This window comes from Carcharodon carcharias, chromosome 1 (genome assembly GCF_017639515.1).
Source record: "Carcharodon carcharias isolate sCarCar2 chromosome 1, sCarCar2.pri, whole genome shotgun sequence".
Classification (NCBI taxonomy): Eukaryota; Metazoa; Chordata; class Chondrichthyes; order Lamniformes; family Lamnidae; genus Carcharodon; species Carcharodon carcharias.
Genome location: NC_054467.1, coordinates 229,341,951 through 229,364,224, shown reverse-complemented (window position 1 = coordinate 229,364,224; position 22,274 = coordinate 229,341,951). Strand labels below are relative to the sequence as shown.

The window sequence follows — 22,274 nt, the reverse complement described above, 5'->3', positions numbered from 1 at the left end:
CACAATACTCCAGTTGTGGCCTCACCAGTGTTTTATACAATTCCAACATTATATCCTTACTTTTATATTCTATACCTCTGCCAATGAAGGAATGAAGGAGAGCATTCTAAATGCCTTCTTTTCAACCTTGTCTACTCAAACTGCTGCCTTCAGGGACCTCTGTACTTGTACGCCAAGATCTCTCACTTCATCTACCCCTCTTGGTATATTCCCATTTATTGTGTAATCCCTGTAACTGTTTGACCTCCCTAAATGTATGACCTCTCACTTCTCTATGTTAAAATCTGTCTGCCACTTTATCTCCTACTCCCCCAACCCATCTACATAGTTTTGGAGATTATGGCTATCCTCTACACTATCTACTACTTGGCCAATCTTTGTGTCACCTGCAAATTTCCCAGTCATGCCCCCCATGTTCACATCCAAATCGTTAATATATAACGCAAACAGCAAGGGTCCCAACACCAAATCCTGTGGAACACCACTTGAGGCAACTTTTCATTCGCAAGAGCATCCATCGACCATTACGCTTTGTTTCTTGTTACAAAGCCAACCTTTTATCCAGTTTGTCACATTACCCTGAATCCCTCGGGCTTTTACTTTCCTGACTAAACTGCCATGTGGGACCTTGTCAAATGTCTTGCTAAAATCCATGTACACAACATCCTTGGATGCATTCTATCCAATCCTGTTTACTTATCGACTTTTAAGTATAGTTAGTGTTTCTAATATTGCCTGTCAAATTGTAACTCGTCAATTGTTTCAATGCTTCTTTTTTCAGTGTCTTTGCACCTGTCTCTGCTCATTAGAAAATACTACCTTATATTCATTTAGTATCTGAACCATGCACACTGCCTCTGTGATTCCCATCTGAATCTCTAAGCGATTCTATTCCTTTCTCTTGCTACCCTTTAGCCATATAAACCAATATCCAAGACCTTTTTTTTCAGTTGCCAGTTTCTTCTCATACTTTGTTTTTCCAATTCCTTTTTCAATTCCCCTCTGAAATCTCTATAGTCATCGTGGTTCTCACTTATCAACCTGACAACAGCCATAAATCCCTTTCCTGCTTCATCCTACACACTCTCAATCCAGGGAGCTCTGTTTTGATTGCCCCACCTGTTTTCCCCTGTGTGAGAATGTACTTTTGACAGTACCTAACCATCTTTTTAAAAGCATCCTATTGTTGCCTGCCAATCTTTGATTTCAATTTACTTGACACGGATTTCACTTCTGTTGTACTATAAATTCCTTCTTAAAACTGACTTCAACTTTTTGTTATGGGCGTTTGGCAAAAACAAAATTGAAGGTTAGATTTTGGAATATGCTAAGACATTAATTTGCAGACTTTTTTCTGAACAATTGGGTGTAGCATAATGGTGTCTGACCTTTGGAATTATAATTTTATTTGCTATTGTCAGAGGCCAAACCAACTACTGCCAATGATGTTGGACTTGGGGATGAAGAGCATATTTCGTCCAGAGGAACATATACGCTTGATTTTGATATGCTCAATGCAATAAACCCTTTTCAGGGTGTGTCCAAGATCTTAAACTCCCCGGCAAAGAAATTGACTGACACGGAGCTTGACTGTCTGGAACAACATACTGAGATTTTCTCAGTGAATGACCAAACACTGCCTAACAAAACTACACATCTGTCAAAACTCTCTCCCTCCAACAGCAATGCAGATCATGGTACAAGTGTATCAAAAGATTTCCAACAGGTGGAAAGTCAAAGCAACATTGAACAGAACTGTGAGGTGATCATATCACAGACATCATCCAACTATGAGGAAGACTGTCTTGAGAAGGTGGATCATAGTGCAACTCAGAAAAAGGTGCAAATTTCACAACTTCACCCAAAAGATACTCTCAATCTTGATTCTAACAATATTGACTTTTTTATTACCCCATTCCAAACAGGAGGGCCAAAACTTCCCAATGTGCCACCTGGGCATAATCAATTGTCTCAAAATGCAAAAGTTGTTGACTTAATGCAACCAGTGAGGTTGGAGATTGAATTCAACAATGGTTGTGTTGAAGGTGAGAAGCCCCCACCAAAAAAGTTGGGGAACAGACCAGGAGGCCAGTTGCAGCTTAAAAAGCCAGGTGTGACTACAAAGAAGATGATAAATGGCAGATCAGAAAAGCAGACTAAGGAAGCTGCAAAGCAGAATGCAAAAACTGGTTCTGATGATGCTTTAGTCCCGAAGATGGCGTACAACATTGAGTGGGACAAACTGGATAACCCAAATTTTAATCCTTTTGGCGGAGGCTCTAAAATTGGTAATTCTCCCAGTTCATCTAAATTACCAACAACCAATTCTGATGGACTGTGTACACCAGATTCAGTAGATGATGTGGAGTCTAATGCAAAAGAAATGGATCAGCTGCAGAGGCCAGATGAAGGTTCTAAAATTGGTAATTCTTCCAGTTCATCTAAATTACCAACAACCAATTCTGATGGACTGTGTACACCAGTTTCAGTAGCTGATGTGGAGCCTAATGCAAAAGAAATGGATCAGCTGCAGAGGCCAGATGAAGGTTCTGAAATTGGTAATTCTTCCAGTTCAGCTAAACTGTCAGCACCCAATTCTGATGGTCTGTGTATATCAGATTCAGTAGAAAATATGGAGCCTTATATAAAAGAAATGGATGAGGTACAGGAGCCAACAGGTTTTGCTGAGACAATTAACACTAATGAAGTTCCTACTACGACTGTCAAGCAACCTTCCAAAAAGTGAGTGGATTGATCTAAAATATGCAGAAATTTAAGTAGAAATAATTTCCTAAATGTACTTTCTCTCCTTGCTGCCAAGATATCCCCTCCTTTCCTGGGACATTGGGGCTGGTTCTGGGGGAGGTGGGACCAGTACAAACTGGACGGGTTACACCTGAGCAGGACCGGGACTGATGTCCTAGGGGGAATATTTGCTAGAATGGTTGGGGAGCATTTAAACTAAAATGACAGGAGGATGGAAACCTATGCAATGAGTCAGAGAAGGGGAATCAAGGACAAGAACAAAAGACAGAAAGGGGAATAAGAAAAGTGATAGGCAGAGAAATCAAGGGCAAGAATCAAACGGAGCCAGAGTGAAAAATAGTGGGAACGGGACAAGTGATGTTAAAAAGACAAGCATTAAGGCTTTGTGCCTTAACGCAAGGAGCATTCACATTAAAATGGATTAATTAACTGCACAAATAGATGTAAACAGGTATAGTATAGTCGGGATTATGGAAACATGGCTGCAGGGTGACGAGGGATGGGAACCGAACATCCAGGGGTATTCAGGATTTAGGAAGGACAGACAAAAAGGAAAAGGCGGTGGAGTTGCATTGCTGGTTAAAGAGGAAATGAGTGCAATAGTGAAGAAAGATATTAGCTCCAACGATGTGGAATCTGCCTAGGTAGAGCTGAGAAACACTAAGGGGCAAAAAACGTTAGTGGGGGTTGTATGTAGACCCCCAACTGTAGTGGTGATGTTGGGAATGGCATTAAACAGGAAATTAGAGATGCATGCAATAAAGGAACATCTGTAATTATGGGTGGCTTTAATCTGCATATCGATTGGACAAATCAAATTAGCAGCAATACCGTAGAGGAGGAATTCCTGGAGTGTATATGGGATGGTTTTCTGGACCAATACGTTGAGGAACCAACTAGAGAACAGGCCATCCTGGACTGGGTATTGTGTAATCAGAAAGGAATAATTGGCAATCTAGTTGTGCGAGGCCCCTTGGGGATGAGCGACCATAATATGATAGAACTCTTCATCAAGATGGAGAGTGGTATAGTTGATTCTGAGACTAGGGTCTTGAATCTTAATAAAAGAAACTACAATGGTATGAGACCCGAGTTGGCTATGATGGATTGGGAAACGTTACTTAAAGGGATGACAGTGGATAAGCAATGGCAAACGTTCAAAGAGCGCATGGGTGAACTGCAACAATTGTTTATTCCTGTCTGGCGCAAAAGTAAAATAGGAAAGGTGGCCAAACCATGGCTTACAAGGGAAATTAGAGAAAGTATTAGATCCAAGGAAAAGGCATACAAATTGGCTTAAAAAACATTCACAGCCCTGAGGATTGGGAGCAGTTTAGAATTCAGCATATGAGGGCGAAGGGATTGACTAAGAAGGGGAAAATAGAGTATGAGAATAAACTTGCGGGAAACATAAAAACTGACTGTAAAAGTTTCTATAGGTATGTGAAGAGAAAAGGATTGGTGAAGACAAATGTAGGTCCCTTACAGTCTGAAACGGGAGTTTATAATGGGGAACAAAGAAATGGCTGACCAACTAAATACGTATTTTGGTTCTGTCTTCACAAAGGAGGACACAAATAGCACACCAGAAATGTTTGGGAACACAGGGTTTAATGAGAAGGAGGAACTGAAAGAAATCAGTTAATAGGGAAATGGTGTTGGAGAAATTGATGGGATTGAAGGCTGATAAATCCCCAGGGCCTGAATCTACATCCCAGAGTACTTAAGGAAATGGCTCTAGAAATAGTAGGTGGATATCTTCTGAGTTCTTTGGACTCGGGAGCATTTCCTACAGATTGGAAGGTAGCTAATGTAACCCCACTATTTAAAAAGGGAGATAGAGAGAAAAAAGGGAATTACAGACCAGCCTGATGTTGATAGTGGGGAAAATTCTAGAGTCCATTATAAAAGATTTAATAGCTGAGCACTTGGAAAACAGTGGTAGAATTGGACAGAGTCAGCATGGATTTACAAAAGGGAAATTATGCTTGACAAATCTACTGGAATTTTTCAAGAATGTAACTAGTGGAGTTGATGAGGGGGAGTCAGTGGATGTGGTTTATTTGGATTTTCAGAAGGCTTTTGACACAGTCCCACGTAAGAGATTTGCGTGTAAAATTAAAGTGCATGGGATTGGGGATAGTGTATGAAGATGGAAAGAAAACTGATTGGCAGACAGGAGACAAATAGTGGGAATAAACAGGTCTTTTTCCGAATGGCAGGCAGTGACTAGTTGGGTACCGCAGGGATCAGTGCTGGGACCCCAGTTATTCACAATATATATTAATGATTTAGATGAGGGAACTAAATGTAATATCTCCAAATTTGCAGATGACACAAAGCTGGGTGGGCGGGTGAGCTGTGAGGAGGATGCAGAGATGCTTCAGTGTGATTTGGACAAGCTGAGTGAGTGGGCAAATGCATGGCAGATGCAATATAAAGTGGATAAGTGGTTATCCACTTTGGTAGCAAAAACAGGAAGGCAGATTATTATCTGGCTATAAATTGAGAGAGGGAAATGTGCAACGAGACCTGGGTGTCCTCGTACACCAGTCACTGAAGGTAAGCATGCAGATGCAGCAGGCGGTAAAGAAGGCAAATGGTATGCTGGCCTTCATAGCGAGAGGATTCAAGTACAGGAGCAGGGATGTCTTGCTGCAATTATACAAGGCCTTGGTGAGACCACACCTGGAATATTGTGTGCAGTTTTGGTCTTATCTGAGGAAGGATATTCTTGGTATAGAGGGAGTGCAGCGAAGGTTTACCAGACTGATTCCTGGGATGGCGGGACTGACATATGAAGAGACATTGAGTCAATTAGAATTATATTCGCTGGAGTTCAGAAGAATGACGGGGGTATCTCATAGAAACCTATAAAATTCTAACAGGACTAGACAGGGTTGATGCAGGAAGGATGTTCCCGATGGTGAGGGAGCCCAGGACCAGGGGTCACGTTCTGAGGATATGGGGTAGACCATTTAGGACTGAGATGAGAAATTTCTTCACCCAGAGAGCGGTGAGCCTGTGGAATTCGCTACCACAAAGTAGTTGAGGTCAAAACATTGTATGTTTTCAAGAAGGAGTTAGATATAGCTCTTGGGGCGAAAGGGCTCAAAGGATATGGGGAAAAAGTGGGAGCAGGCTATTGAGTTAGATGATTAGCCATGATCATAATGGCTGAGCAGGCTCGAAGGGCCGAATGGCCTACTCTTTCGATGTGTCCCTCTTCCTCTTCCTCCTCTATTATCATCATTAGCAGTGCACATTTAAGTTAGATCCTAGATCTGACATGTTCAGTAACAGTGGGACTGAAACAATTTTCACTCATAGGACATATGGTGGCACACTTGGATATCAGCAGTTAGGGTTGTGGGTATAATGCTTTAGACTTTTTAAACGCATTCTGCAGGATTGTGAAGTTGATTTTCTTCATGGCCTTGCACCAATTCATTCTCTAATCTGGAAATTGATGATTACTATTAAATTTTTTTGTTCAGAGAATATGGCGATTGCTGACAATGCCAGCGTTTATTGCCCTTGAAGGTGGCGGTGAGTCACCTTGAATCACTGCAGTTGATGTGGTGTTGTTGCACCACAGCATTTTTTCTCCTGTAGTAGTTTGATACAACTGAATGACTTGCCATGTCATTTCAGAGGGCAGTTAAGTGTTATGGGATCATAAAATAGGAGTAGGAAGAGGCCATTCAGCCCCTCAAGCCTTCTCCACCTTTGAATAAGGTCAAGCTTGATCTGATTGTTTCCTTGACTCCTTCCCTGCTGATTTCTTCCCTTCTCCCTCTAACCTCCAGTCCCTTAGATCAAAAATTTGTCTAACCCAGCCTTAAATATATTCAATGACCCAGCCTCCAATACTCTCTGGAGTAGAGAATGCCAGACACTAACAACCCTGTCACTTAGCCATTACAGTGAAATAGTTGCAATCATAGACTCACAGTTAACCACACTATTATGGATCTGGCGTTATGTAGGCCAGGCAGGGGTAAGATCTGCTGATTTCCTTCCTGGGAAACATTAGTGAACCAGATGGATTTTTTTTACTGAGACTATCTGTAGTATTTTATTCCAGATTTATTTATTTTTAAATGGCCCCAGCTGTCATGGTGACATCTAAACTGGTGCCTCTGAAGCTTTTGGCTGGGCTCTCTGGATTACTAGTCCAGTAATGTTACCACCGGGCTACTGGCAACCCCCCCACCTCCGCCCGAGACATATAATTAAGGCAGCATGTGTAGAAGTTTGGCCTCTAATGTCAATTGAACCTACTGTTAAGCTATTCATGTCTGTGTTTCTGCATGTTTTGTGAATGGGTGTCTAATCCTAAACTGCACTCCTGCATTGTCCTTCTGCCCACCTCATGTAAGCCTTGTGATCTGAGATTGCGAATGGAAGCCACTGCATCCTTTGTGGCTTTAGAGTTGTTTTTAACCTTGTGTAGTGGGCCTAGTTTTCTAACTTTTGCCTGCACATTGATTTAATCACTCTTGGGGAATGGGCTTTGAATAACTTGTCCATTTTCAAGTCCAGATCTTTTGAAAAGGTAACCAATTGATGCCTGCTTAACATCCTGAGATCTGTTTTGTGGCACTTGGTTTCTTAAAAACTGACAAGGATAAAGGAAGGCTGTATTCCTGATAACATTTGGGTACTGTGTGAGAGAACACCAAATTCATTAAATTACTGTTCCTTCCTGGTCATGGTCAAAACCTAGAGCTACTACTTGACAACACTGGAAGTACTTCCACCACAGGCTGCAAGCATTTGAATGCATCTCACTTTTACCACCTATTCATGAGAAAATCAGGTTGGAATGTTGACTTTGCCAATGATGCCCAGAGCCACAGAATGAATTCTAACAGTATTTTTTCTATTTTAATCAGTATAAGTTAAGCAACTAGAGAAGGAATAAAGAAGCTTTTGTTTTTAGTTATTCCTTTGAGATGTGGGTGTCACTGGGAAGGCCAGCATTTGTTGTCCATCCTTAATTGCCTTAAATTGCTTGTAAGGCCATTTCAGAGGACAATTGAGAGTCAACCACATTGCTGTAGATCTGGAGACACATGTAGGCTAGACCAGGAAAGTACAGCAAATTTCCTTCCCTAAAGGACATTGGTGATCCATTTGAGTTTTTAACAATTAGTAGTTTCATGGTTGTGATTACTGAGACTAACTTTTTTTAATTTCCAGAATTAATTAATTGAATTTAAATTCCGCCAGCTGCTGTGGGATTCAAAAGCGTTCCCAGAGCATTAGCCTGGGTCTCTGCATTACTAGTCCAGTGATATTAACACAGCACCACCATAATTTTCCCCTTGGTTGACCTGCAAAAATGATTTTATTTTATGCATACTGAAGGTGGAATATCTTCGTAGAATTTGAATTCAGCCTAGGAAAATACACTGCCAGTTAAAACCATGGAAAATAGAATCAATAATCCTGACTAAGATGGTCAATATTTAGACTAGCACCTGGCCTTAAAAGTAATGTTCCACCTCCAATTCCCCCGATTCCTGTCTTGAGTTTTGCACGCGCTGTTACGTTTTGTCTGCCAGTGTGCAAATATTAACATTTTTGCCTCTATGGAAAGAGGGAGAGAATTTTCAGCAAGTCCATTAATATTTTTTACTGTTGAGGAGCTTCCTATTCTTTGCTCCAGAGTTGAGCCATCCCCATGTAAGCTGTCCCTGAGTCCTAAATATTGTAATTTTTAAAATTGGTGGTTGTGGCCATGCTTGATGTGACTAAAAATTGCTTTTCCTGTGCTCTTGCTCCCATTTAGTGCTTATGATTAGATTTCCCACCTGTGTCTGGGAGTGAAAAGGTATTGGAGGTGGTGTTGGCAGGCTTAAAAGTGGATAAATCTCCAGGTCAGGATGATTTGTGCCCCAGACTGCTGAGGGAAGGAGCCAAATCTTTAATTCCTCTCTGGCCACGGGGGAGGTGCCAGAGGACTGGAGAACAGCTAACGCGGTTTCGCTATTTAAGAAGGGTAGTAGAGATAAGTCAGGGAACTACAGACCAGTGAGTCTCACGTCAGTGGTAGGGAAACTATTGGGGAAAATTTCTGAAGGAGAGAGTCTATCTCCACTTGGAGAGGCAAGGTTTGATCAGGGATAGTCAGCATGGCTTTGTCAGAGGGAGGTCAAGCTTAACAAATTTGATTGAATTTTTGAGGAGGTGACTGGGTGTGTAGATGAAGGTTGTGCAGTTGATGTAGTTTATATGGATTTCAGCAAAGCCTTTGACGAGGTCCCACATGGGAGACTTATAAAGAAGGCAAAGGCACATGGGATACAGAGTAATTTGATAAGTTGGATTCAAAATTGGCTTAGTTGCTTTGTTGTAGGAGGCAGAGGGTGATGATAGAAGTAAAAACAAAAAAACTGCGGATGCTGGAAATCCAAAACAAAAACAAAAACAGAATTACCTGGAAAAACTCAGCAGGTCTGGCAGCATCGGCGGAGAAGAAAAGAGTTGACGTTTCGAGTCCTCATGACCCTTCGACAGAACTTGAGTTCGAGTCCAAGAAATAGTTGAAATATAAGCTGGTTTAAGGTGTGTGTGTGGGGGGGGCGGAGAGAGAGAGGTGGAGGGGGGGTGCTGGGGGTGTGGTTGTAGGGACAAACAAGCAGTGATAGAAGCAGATCATCAATAGATGTCAACAACAATAATACAAAAGAACACATAGGTGTTAAAGTTAAAGTTGGTGATATTATCTAAACGAATGTGCTAATTAAGAATGGATGGTAGGGCACTCAAGGTATAGCTCTAGTGGGGGTGGGAAGAGCATAAGAGATGTAAAAAAAAAAATAATTTTTTTTTTTCTTTTTCTCTTTTTATAATGGAAATAGGTGGGAAAAGGAAAATCTATATAATTTATTATAATTTTTCCAATAAATTATATAGATTTTCCTTTTCCCACCTATTTCCATTATAAAAAGAGAAAAAGAAAAAAAAAAATTTATTTATTTTTTTACATCTTTTATGCTCTCCCCACCCCCACTAGAGCTATACCTTGAGTGCCCTACCATCCATTCTTAATTAGCACATTCGTTTAGATAATATCACCAACTTTAACTTTAACACCTATGTGTTCTTTTATACTATTGTTGTTGACATCTTTTGATGATCTGCTTCTATCACTGCTTGTTTGTCCCTACAACCACACCAACCCCCTCCACTTCTCTCTCTCTCTCTCTCTCCGCCCCCCACACACACACCTTAAACCAGCTTATATTTCAACTATTTCTTGGACTCGAACTCAAGTTCTGTCGAAGGGTCATGAGGACTCGAAACGTCAACTCTTTTCTTCTCCGCTGATACTGCCAGACCTGCTGAGTTTTTCCAGGTAATTCTGTTTTTGTGATGATAGAAGGCTGCTTTAGTGACTGGAAGCCAGTGTCCAGTGGCATACCACAAGAATCTGTGCTGGGTCCCCCATTATTTGTCATTTATATAAATGACATGGATGGCTATGTGGGGGGGTAGGATTAGTAAATTTGCGGAATGAAGGGACCTTGGTGTGTGTGTCCATAGATCTCTGAAGACAGAGGGGCATGTTAGTGGCATGGTGAAAAAGGCATATGGGACACTTGCCTTTATCAATCGAGGCATAGATTACAAAAGTAGGGAGGTCATGTTGGAGTTGTATGGAATCTTGGTGAGGCCACAGCTGGAATACTGTGTGCAGTTTTGGTTGCCACATTATAGGAAGGATGTGATTGCACTGGATGGGGTGCAGAGGAGATTCACCAGGGTGTAGCCTGGGATGAAACATTTAAGTTATGAAGAGAGGTTGGATAGACTTGGGTTGTTTTCGTTGGAGCAGAGAAGACTGAGAGGCGACCTGACTGAAGTGTACAAGATTGAGGGGCATGGACAGGGTGGATAGGGAGCAGCTATTCCCCTTAGTTGAAGGGTCAGTCACGAGGGGCATAAGTTCAAGGTGAGGGCAGGAGGTTTGAGGGGGGGTGGTGGAGTGTGAGGAAAAACTTTTTTACCCAGAGGGTGGTGACGGTCTGGAATGCACTGCCTGGGAGGGTGGTGGAGGTGGGTTGCCTCACTTCCTTTAAAAGTACCTGGATGAGCACTTGGCACATCATAACATTCAAGGCTATGGGCCAAGTGCTGGTAAATGGGATTAGGTAGGTAGGTCAGGTGCAGACTTGATGGGCTGAAGGGCCTCTTCTGCACTGTGTGATTCTGTTGTCGATATAAGTTATGACCCCCTTTTCTTTCCTTCTTTTCTCATTCCAAAAATGGAAATCTCCAACTTTGAGCCCCCCTTTCCCCCCTTCTCCTTACCAAATTGACCATTGCTTTGTCTCCTAAATTTATTCATTTCAATATTCACAGGAGCACTTGCAAAGTTAAACCCATGATGGAAGTCTCAGCAATTCCTTTATCGCAGGTGGGTAAAAATAATTTCAGAATCTCCAGCACACACTTGGTGGGAAAATGAAATTGTGCACTTTGGCAGGAAGAATGAAAAGTGGAATATTATTTAAATGAGATGACTGAATGCTGCAGTACAGAGGGACCTGTGTATCCTCATTATGAATCATTAAGTAAGCATGTAGGTACAGCAAGGAAGGTAAATGGGATGTTGGCATTTATTGTAAGGGGTGTGACGTATAAAAGTAGGGAACTCTGCTACAACAGTACTGATAATACTGTACCTGGAATACCATGTACAGTTTTGGTATTGGAAGCTGTTCAGAGGTTCACTTGGCTGATTCCTAAAATGAAGGGGTTGCCTTATGAGGAAAGGCTGAGCAGGCTGGGTCTGCACTCATTGGAGTTAGAAGAATGAAAGGTGATCTTATTGAAACACAAGATTTTGAAAGGGCTTGACAGGCTAGACGCTGAGAGGATGTATCCACTTGTGAGAGATTCTCAAACCAGGGCAGACAACTCAAATGAGGGATCTCCCATTTAAGATGGAGATGATTTTTTTTTAGGGCCTTTAGCCTGTGGAATTGTCTTCCCGAGAGAGCAGTGGAGGATGGGTCATTGAATATATTCAAGGCTGAATTACAGATATTTAATCTACAAGGGAGTCTGGGGTTATGGAGCATAAGCAAGAAAGTAGAGTTAAGGCCACGATCAGATCATCCATGATCTTATTGCATGACAGAGCAAGCTTGGTAGGCCAAATGGCTACTCTTATTTCATATGATCTTCCCCAGAGAAGTCCCTTCTGTTCAAACTATATTTAAATTCAGTAGTTATGTGGTCAGTTTAAAGTTTGCCAGTTGAGTTGTAGAAATGAGCAGTGCCATATATCATGTTGGGTTACATGTGGCTCCTGAAGATAATTGTTGGCCATGATTTTGAAGTTTATTCACTTTTAGGATGGTGTCCCTTCACCTACTGCTGGAAACGTTACTGAGACCAGGCTGGCAATTGGTTTAGAAAGATTAATTGCTGATGCCAGAGTACCATCAACAATGAGTGATACGGAACCACTGGATGTTATTGACTTTGGCTACTCTGTGCCAGGATCCTCTGCATTCCGTAATGCTATTATTGAAGATGAAGCTGAAGAATTCAGGCCCGCTGACCAAAGTAAGATTGGTTGTACTTGGCTTTTCCTCATCAAACTGCTGTTTTGCCATTCAAATCCTGCACTTTTGAGGTCTGGTTCTTGATTCTTGTTTAATTCTATTTCACTGCAATAAATGGGCATCTTAGATTTGTAATCCAGGTGACGTCCAGTTTTCGCTGTAGCTAGTCACACCAGTGGTGTGCAAATTGGTCTTGGCTTGGCATGTGGGAGCAGGTGAAAGATGCTTCTAACCCTCAAGGTGGGAGCTATGATGAACATGTGAAATGTTATGATTCCCATAGAGACCAATAATAAACAAGGAATTTGAATTACCAGTGACCGACTTAAAGAAATTACACAACATTTCAAGTTTGACTTTTAGTTGTTGCTTTTTAATTTGTTAAATGTTACTTATTACGCAACTAAAACTTGAAACTGCAGAAAATTAACCCTTGTGTCTTAATGTGATCAATAACCTGACGGGTGTATATTTACAGCCCACTGTCCACAAAATTACAGTCCTTTCAGTAAATAGTCTGAAGTCACTTCCAACAGGTTCACCAGCTCCCTGTTTTGTTGAGATCTAATGTCCCCTGAGAATTCCCACAATAAGGCCCACTTGGATTATTTCTTGCAGCCTCATGAGGGAAAATCTTCCAGTGCCCTTGAATTGCTGTGGGTTCCTTCTCTTCGACTAGTGGACTAGCTGCCACCGGCGTTCTGCCTGGTAAACTAACAGAAAAACAGCCTTTTCCTTCTAAAGACTGCAGTAACTGATGTTTCAGTCTAGTATCCTGGGCTTTTCAATCAGACTTTATGGGAGCCTAAGTTGACACTAGGCAAGACAGCTGCCTCTGTGTTCAGCTGTGAAATATAGCATATGGAGTCAATAAGTCTTAACTGGGGCAGTGTCCCTATAATAACCAAACCCCACAGGCCTGTCTGGCAGAACTCCTAGCAGATCCCATGACTGACTTACTCTATTTTACCTTTTAAATTTAAGAGGCAGTCCAAAATGTAATCATCTTAAAACATTTGTAATGAATGTTAGTTCAAGCAAAGAACAAAGTCATTGTTATAGAGTCATAGAGGTCTACAGCACAGACAAAAGCCCTTAGGCCTGTTGAGTTTGCGCTGGTCAAACAACTACCTAACTATTCTAATCCCATTTTCTAGCACGATGCCCAAAGCCTTGTATGCCATGGCATCGCAAGTGCACATTCAAATACTACTAAAATGTTATGAGGGTTTCTGCCTCTACCACCCTTTCAGGCAGTGAGTTCCAGATTCCCATCACCTTCTGGGTGAAAAAGTTCATCCTCACATCCCCTCTAAACGTCCTGCCCCTTACCTTAAATCTATGCCCCCTGGTTATTGATCCCTCCACCAAGGGTAAACATTCCTTCCTGTGTACCCTATCTATGCCCCTCATAATTTTATATACCTCAATCATGACTCCCTCAATCTCCTCTGGTCCATAGAAAATAACCCCAGTCTATCCAATCTCTCCTCGTAACTAAAACTCTCCAGCCCAGACAACATCTTAGTAAATCTCTTCTGCACTCTCTCTTGTGCAATCACATCCTTCCTACAATGCGGATTCCAGAACTGCACGCAATACTCTAGCTGTGGCCTAATCAGCATTTTATACAGTTCCAGCATAACCTCCCTGCTCTTATATTCTATGCCTTGGCTAATAAAAGGAAGTATCCCGTATGCCACCTTAACCACCTTATTTACCTGTCCTACCTTAAGGGACCGGTGGACATGCACGCCAAAGTTCCTCTGATCCTCGGTACTTCCCAGAATCCTACCATTCATCGTGTATTCCCATGCTTTGTTTGTCCTGCCCAAGTGCATCACCTCACACTTATCTGGATTAAATTCCATTTGCCGCTGATCAGCTCGTCTATATCCTCCTGTAATCTAAGGCTATCCTCCTCACTATTTACCACCCCACCAATTTTCGTGTCATCCGCAAACTTACTTATCAACCCTCCTACATTCAAGTCTAACTCGCTTATATATACCACAAGCAGCAAGGGACCCAACACCGATCCCTGTGGAACCCCACTGGACACAGGCATCCAGTCATAAAAACACCCCTCGACCATCACCCTCTGATTTCTGCCACTCAGCCAATTCTGGATCCAAATGTCCGTGGATCCCATGGGTTCTTACCTTTGTTATCAATCTCCCATGTGGGACCTTATCAAAAGCCTTGCTGAAGCCCAAGTAGGCTATGTCAAATGCATTGCCTTCATCTACACACCTGGTCATCTCTTCAAAAAAATTGAATCAAATTGGTCAGACAAAACCATGCTGACTGTCCTTGATTAACTCCTGCCTCTCCAAGTGTAGATTAATTCTGTCCCTCAGAATTGCTTCCAATAGTGTCCCCACCATTGAGGTTAGACTGACTGGCCTATAGTCCCCTGGTTTATCCCTTTCTCTCTTTTCTACTACCCCCCCCCCCCCCCACCCCCCCAATAACGGTACCACATTGGCTGTCCTCCAGTTCACTGGCACCTCTCCTGTGGCCAGAGAGGTATTGAAAATTATTGCCAGTGCTCCTGCTATCTCCTACCTTGCCTCACTCAACAGCCTGGGATACATTTCATCTGAGCTTGGAGATTTATCTACTTTTAAGTCTGCCAAACCGCTTCAAACCATCTCCCTTTCTATACTAATTTCTTTAATTATATCACAGTCCTTCTACCTGATTTCCATACCCACGCCATCCCTCTCACTTGTGAGCACCAACACAAAGTATTCATTTAGAACCCTACCTACGTCTTCGAGCTCCACACAAATTACCACTATGTTCCTTAATGTGCCCTACTCTTTCCCTAGTTATCCTCTTACTCTTAATGCACTTGTAAAAAAAAACTTTGGATTTTCCTTTATTTTACCTGCTACTCTTCATACCCCCTTTTTGCTCTCCTAACTTCCTTTTTAAGTTTCCACCCTACACATTCTTTACTCCTACAGGGCTTCTGCTGGTTTGAGCCCTCGGTTTCTGCCATAATCCTCCCTTTTTCTCTTAATCCAATCCTGTATATCCCTCAACATCCAGGGTTCCCTGGATTTGTTGGCCCCATCCTTTTATCTTTACAGGAATGAGTCCCACTGCTCTGATGCAGATTTACCTAAAACTACCTGCTCCTAGTCCACTCTCTGGCCAAATCATATCTGATCTTATTAAAATCAGCCTTTCCCCCAATTTGGAACTCTAATTCTGGCCCATCCTTTTCCATAACAACCTTGAATGTAACGGAGTTATGATCACAATCTGCAAAATGACCCCCCCACTGATAACTCTACCACTTGCCTGGCTTAATTCCCTAAAATTAAGTCCAGGACCGCCCCCTGTCTTGTAGGACCTTCTATGCACTGGCTTAAAAAGCTCTCCTGGATGCATTTTAAGAATTCTGCTCCCTCTAAACCTATCACACTATGACTAAGCCAGTTGATGTTGGGGAAGTTGAAATCCCCCCACTATTCCTACCCTAGTATTTTTACACTTTTTTCTGAGATTTGCCTACATATCTGCTCTTCTGTTTCTCTGGTTGGGGGGCCTATAGTACACTCCCAGCAATGTGATTGCACCTTTTTTGTTTAAGTTCTACCCATATGGTTTCATTTGAGGAGAAAACCCAAGCTGCTTTTTCTAGAGAGAGGGTAGTATGAATGCAGAATGCAACTATAATGTCGTTGGTTCTTCAGTTTGAAAAGAATCCATTAAGTGGCTTTGGGAAATCTATTCTACCATTGCCTTTGAAACTTGCTAAGCTGGGCTATAGGCTTTTATTTCTGCAAATGTTTGGAAAACCTTTTTTAATAAACAGCTCAAAGCTCTCAATCTCTATTTAGTATGGTCAGTGCAACCTTAAGAGCTGAACTCTCATCTCTAACCTGTTGCTAATGGTGCATGGTTGAGTTCCAGGGAAGTGCTTGAGTGGAACAAGGAGAACCCTTTTCTTCCTCCACCTAGTTTGTTTTGCAAGCAAAAATCTCAAACTTACTCTAGTAATTTATTTTGTTTCAAACTGGGAGTCAAGCTTGCTTTTTGTGGCTTGATACAAGCACCTTATTAAAGACACTAGTTGTTTACAATCTATTTCATTCAAATTTGTTAGTGGCTTGTGATTGAAGGATAAAGTAATGGTGACTGTTACCTAGACATTCATACCCCATCAAGGAAGTTGACTTCACGAGTGAGGGAGGGGGAGAGAAATTTTGGTTAGGGTATTCTTTTAAAATTGGATGTCAAAATACAGGGCTGCTTGCTCGCGCTCCACAATCTAAGTGAATCTCAAATTTGTGGAGTTAGTAATGCCTCAATATTTCTAGTGCAGTTGATACTCTGAGCAATTTGGACTGATGGATCAGACATTAGTATCTTTTTCAGAAAATGCAAATCATTTTCTCATTGGCATCACCAGTAAGACCAACACTTAGTGCCCATCTCTTGCCTGAAGGCAGGCTTCAAGAACCATCATAAACAATTTTTTAGTTGCAGTTTATTATTAATTTGCTTGGCCTCTTCATCTGGTATTTGAGCCAATCACATTGGAGTTGCACACCTAGGCCAGATGAGGCAAGAATAGCAATATAAGCTTTTATGACAATCTGATGGCATCAGTAAAATTGAATATGATGCTATCTTTTTATTTCAATGTATTTGAACTGAATTCAATTCTCAAACTATGGTGAGATTGAATTTGTTTTCCACATTTGTTGTAATTTGATCTCTTTTTTTTGTTACAGTTCCAGCATTTAATCAACCAATAGAAATTGATTACCTGGAACAGTTTGGCCACTCTTCAGTAAGTATGAAGACTAGTTTAGTTTTGAAGGTACTCTTGAGATTTCAAGAGTTGGTTCAGTTTTAGTGAATTGTTTATGTTGAAATGCACACTGTTATTACTGAAATAATGTGAAGATAGGCATATTTACCTGCACAGAAAACATTTCATTGAATGCTGGATAATAGTAGAGATAATATGCCTGTCTTTGGTTTAAAGCTGTTTATTTTAAAAACTGTGTTGCATTTCTGCTTTCCAGTTGAGTTTTATACAGCTGTCATTCTGACTAAATGTAAATCTTGCTTTCATTCAGTGGATTGAAGCAGCTGACTTGTGGAAGTTTTCTAACTAGTATTCACTTCAACTATTGATGCTATATTCAGTTATAAAAGTTTTTGTGTCTAGACAAATGGAAGAAGTACTGGAAAGAGATTTAGATATGGATGTATGAAATCGTCATTGTGATTGCTTGTGCACCATTTATCTTGAGTAATTGAGTCCCACATTAAATGTTTCTCAACCCTGGGGTTCTCCCTTGATAGACAAGTGTAAAGATTTTTTTAGATATTGTTTTCAGAATGCTAGTAATGCAAATTACATACTGGGAATTTAAGATCTCCTCTTCCCCCCTCTGACCACCCCAACAAACTTATCAATGGTCTTCCTTTCCAACACAGCCAATTAAAATATTGGCAACTGATTAACTGTCATTTGACTGCTATTGGGCTAGTCTGTAATTCACTCTAATAGTGGCATACCACTTTGGAGCTCCAGCATGTGCAGGATGGTCCCAGGTGCATTTCTGGTACAGTTGCCTTCATTCGAGATCTTGTCTTGCCATGCATTGTAAGATAACATACTTCGTCCCTCAGTGGTGAAGAAATTCATCTAGGGTTATGTAGTGCTTGCTTGATTAAGAGTAAACATCTAGTTCTTAAACATAAAACACTGAGAATTGAATGTAATCTATTTTATTTTCAGTTCCATGCTTCTGCTTTGAGAAAGCAATCTCTCTACCTGAAGTTTGATCCCCTTTTGAGAGAAAGTCCTGTTAGATACAATGAGACTAATCTCGGTTTGACTAACCGAGCAACTGATGGGTAAATCAATTGTTTAATTTCCTCATCTTTGTGCCTGGTCAGTATAGTATTTTTGTAGTTGCCTGTCATTTGAGAACTCAAAGTAAAGATCACTAGAACACCTGGATCTACAATATCCAAGACTTGCTTAATGACTTTGAATTCAGCTGTAATTTCAGATAGGAGCGAATCACTGAAATTTATGTAGTTTGTAGAATTTCTTTTAAATCTAATTTTGGTCCACTCTCTTCTCTTGTGGCATGGTGTTTCTCGCCAGTATAAAATCATGATTTTTGTTAATATTTCTTGTCACAGGATATTGGAGATGACCAGTTGAGGAAACAAGTGTCTTCCTTTAGACAATTAACATGAATAATGACTTTCAGATGGATGATCAGTGGATAAACATTTTGTACAAGTTCAAATACTGGGCAACTTAAGATGTTTCACTGAAGTCCAGTTGAAAGTGTGCTAACTTTTTCTATTTTGGGTTACTATCTCATCAATGACAAAATATTATTTACTCCTTCCTTTTTCTGTTTTTTTTTACTGGCTTGTATGCAGGGGAAAAATTTGCCATGGTGACCATAAATGTTTAGAAAGCCTGTTCCAAGTGAGTGCTCCTACCTGTTTAGAGGCCTGGTGTATTAGAGTATGAGTGATCAATGTTGTACCGATGGGCTATGCCTTACGCTTAATTATGAGGTCACTGCTGCCTTGCCACTTGACATCATGGTTTGATATCTGATATACCTGATACTGAATGTTGATATTGAAGGTTGGAATGATGATGCTTAAATTGGGAAGTCATCTAAACTTGGAAATAGGGTTGGAAAACATTTTTATGTAAAAGCATTTTTTTGTCTCCAGTTCTGGCGTTGTGGATCTTGAAACCAGACTACCTCTGCATGCTGAGCAATCAGAAGAATTGGTTGTAAGTAATTGTTTCATTGAAATTACATTTCTCATTAAACATTCTTAAGCCTTTTCATTTCATAATCATTGAGGGTTTTGTTTAGCTTGAAATCTTTGCCCAAGGTTGGCTCTTAACTTGTCAATCTACTGACAGCAAGTGTCATACAATTTTATAATACAACACAAATGTATTTTGGCCGTTACTCAAACTTGCATTTATATAGTTCCTTTCATAAGAGCAGGATGCCCTAAGACATTTTAAGATCAAAAAGTTGGATTTTATGAAGAAAAAGTTGGATTGTTTCTTGCCCATTTCGACAATAATACTTGCGCAACATAAATGAGCGATTTAAGATTAATTCGACCCTAGTAGAAGGGAGAGTGATAAGATATTTCTCCTGTAATCTTACTGAAGCTTTAAATAGTACTGATAAATGGGTGGTAAACTTGTGTAAACAAATGATGGTTCCTGAAAGTTGTGAATCTGTGCAATTTCTTACTGCAAGCGCTTCTGTTTTAGGATATTACTACCTTGATCCCTGACATCCAATCCATCATCAATCCAGTAGCTGATTTTGCATCAGTTGCCATTCCTACTGAGGATGCCATTATTGAAGTGCTTAAGTACAGTCAGAAGGACATGGATGCTGCAATTCTGGCTGTAAAGGAAGAGGCAAGTATCAATAGATTTGTCAGGGTTTTCTGTTTCCAAGGTTCAAGACTTTTTGTTTTAGATGAAAATTACATACAGTGCTCTTTGGGAGTACAGAATATTAATGAAAAGAGACATGTTGAAGCTTTTTGTCTTCCGCTCATCAGGACAAATGCAAAAATTCCAAATGATCACAATTTATACCAAGGAGATGCTCATTGGTTGGCAGATCAACTCTGGCAAAGGCATTGCCATGGAGCAAGGCTTGTTTGCAGAGAACAGGTCTCTGCATATGAATGTTTGTCGCTTCTAGTAAGTGTAAATGAGCCTTGCTACAAGCTTGACTAATTTGTTATATTGGTTATTAGTGTAGCTATTAGCACATGCAGGATTGTTTTAAGTGTGTCTAATTGCAGAATCACATCCATCAAGCCATGGGCCTGTTTATGAATTATGGGGAGCACATAGTTCCCTGCTGCTTTCTCCATGGCAATGCCTCAGCCAATTAGCATTTTTTTTCCTGTAGTTTAGATTGTTGTGACCATGAGAAATTTGGCATTCTTGCGTTTTTTTTCCCCGAGTACTAAGCAAAAGCTTTGGCAACATACTGTTCTTTACAGCGACATTGCTTTTTAAAAATATTTAGTAAGAATTTGAACAAACTGCAGTCCACTGTTTAGACCAGACAATGCGAGTCCCATGATGGGGGAATTCCTTACGAGCTCCTTTTTAAGATGATCCGTGACCCATGAGGTACTTGACGCAGCAATATTAGCCATAGCAAAAGACTTCTGCTTATTAACTGTTGCAACAAATTTGTACTTGAGCTTATTCCAACCATCAAAGCTCTATGTAAAGGAAAAGCTTCCTGACATCTAATCTATGCATGACCCTCCTTTTCCTCAACTTGTCTAGTTCAAATGGCCTGTCCAGATGCACAATATAATCCATTTGTATTATTTTTAAATTCTTGAAATTCCCCTGATGTCTGCACTTTGAGACAAAGACCAAGTTTTTCCAGCATTCTCAATGTGAGGATTGTGCAAAGACACCTTTTTTTTAATATTAAAGTTTCCCTATGTATATATCCTGGGGGCATTATAGCACACTGGCGGTTACTATACTCATGACCAATCTAGAAATGTTCAGATCCCATTGTAGCAGTTGGGAATTTAAATTTAAATCTGGAATGAAAAAGCTAGTTTTGTTTTTTTGAAAGTATTAGTAACCATGAAACTACCATGTTTTTATTTTATTTTAAAACAACTTGTCTTATTCAATAATGTCCTTTTGGGGAAGGAAACCTGCCATCCTGACCGGTTTGTCTTGTGTGACTTCAAATCCACAGCAAAGTGGTTGACTCACAATGGAGTGCTTGGTAGGCTATTTATCAAATCCCATGATAAAAAGCTATAATTCACATGGACTGCAGTAATTGAAGAAAGCACCTCACCACCACCTTGAGTACAATAGGAGATGGGAATAATGCTGACCTTGCCAGCATGCCCCACCACTAAACCCATGAGTAAAATTATGCTTTTTTGCCTTACAGTAATACCTCTGCACTGAGTCTTTTAAAGACTTGTATGTGTTTTTAAAAAAATTTAATCCTTCATGGGATGTTGGGGTCACTGGCATGGCCAGCATTTTTTTGCCCATCCGTAATTTCCCTTGCAAGTGGCTTGCTAGGCTATTTCAGAGGGCATTTGAGAGTCAACCACATTGCTGTGGATTGTTCATTGTTTTAATGACAACTGAACTGCAGTGAAGACCGAGGCAAGGTAACCATTTAATGTTTGTCTAGCCCTGGCAGTTCACCAGTGTTAGCTTTGTTGTATTCTTTAATGGTCGTAGTGGAGTCTTTTTATTGCCCTTGAGACCTAACATTATTTCAAAATATTAGTATACCAGTTATCTATAGTCGCTAGCAATTTGGCTATTTGGTTTGCCATCATCCAATTGACACTGGCCAAAATAGGCACAATGTCTCAAACGAACTTATTCTTGGCTTTAAAATTTCTACATAACCTTGTCATACTTTGTTTCTGCAGTCATCTCCAACCTCTCACCCCCACTTGCATCCTTTTGGTTTGTGATTCCTCAAGGTGTCCCTTTGTTATTTCACCTCCATCTCTGTCCTTTCTGCTCTACCTCCTCAAAACTCTCTTCTTGACCCAGTTTTATTTTCTTTGCCTTTTTTTATAAGTGGGCACAGGAAATCTTGAGTCGGAGGAAGGCTTACTCGGACCGAGTCGGAGGAAGGCTTACTCGGACCGAGTCGGAGGAAGGCTTACTCGGGCCGAGTCGGAGGAAGGCTTACTCGGACCGAGTCGGAGGAAGGCTTACTCGGACCGAGTCGGAGGAAGGCTTACTCGGCCGAGTCGGAGGAAGGCTTACTCGGGACCGAGTCGGAGGAAGGCTTACTCGGCCGAGTCGGAGGAAGGCTTACTCGGACCGAGTCGGAGGAAGGCTTACTCGGACCGAGTCGG

The 22,274-nt window shown here is 40.9% G+C and overlaps 1 protein-coding gene across 3 annotated transcripts in view; it reads left to right on the top strand.

The window, feature by feature from the left end:
• The window catches only part of LOC121278418 (transforming acidic coiled-coil-containing protein 3-like), a 59,099-nt gene that overhangs the window by 17,415 nt on the left and 19,410 nt on the right, over positions 1 to 22,274 (top strand). For 2 of the 3 annotated variants that reach the window (XM_041188822.1, XM_041188842.1), the window contains exons 5-11: positions 1,422 to 2,742; positions 11,140 to 11,194; positions 12,138 to 12,351; positions 17,102 to 17,160; positions 18,121 to 18,239; positions 19,089 to 19,152; positions 19,654 to 19,806. In XM_041188822.1, the coding sequence (XP_041044756.1) occupies positions 1,422 to 2,742; positions 11,140 to 11,194; positions 12,138 to 12,351; positions 17,102 to 17,160; positions 18,121 to 18,239; positions 19,089 to 19,152; positions 19,654 to 19,806 (1,985 nt within the window). The remainder of the gene's footprint in view (positions 1 to 1,421; positions 2,743 to 11,139; positions 11,195 to 12,137; positions 12,352 to 17,101; positions 17,161 to 18,120; positions 18,240 to 19,088; positions 19,153 to 19,653; positions 19,807 to 22,274) is intronic. The other variant, XM_041188833.1, reaches the window with a different exon arrangement.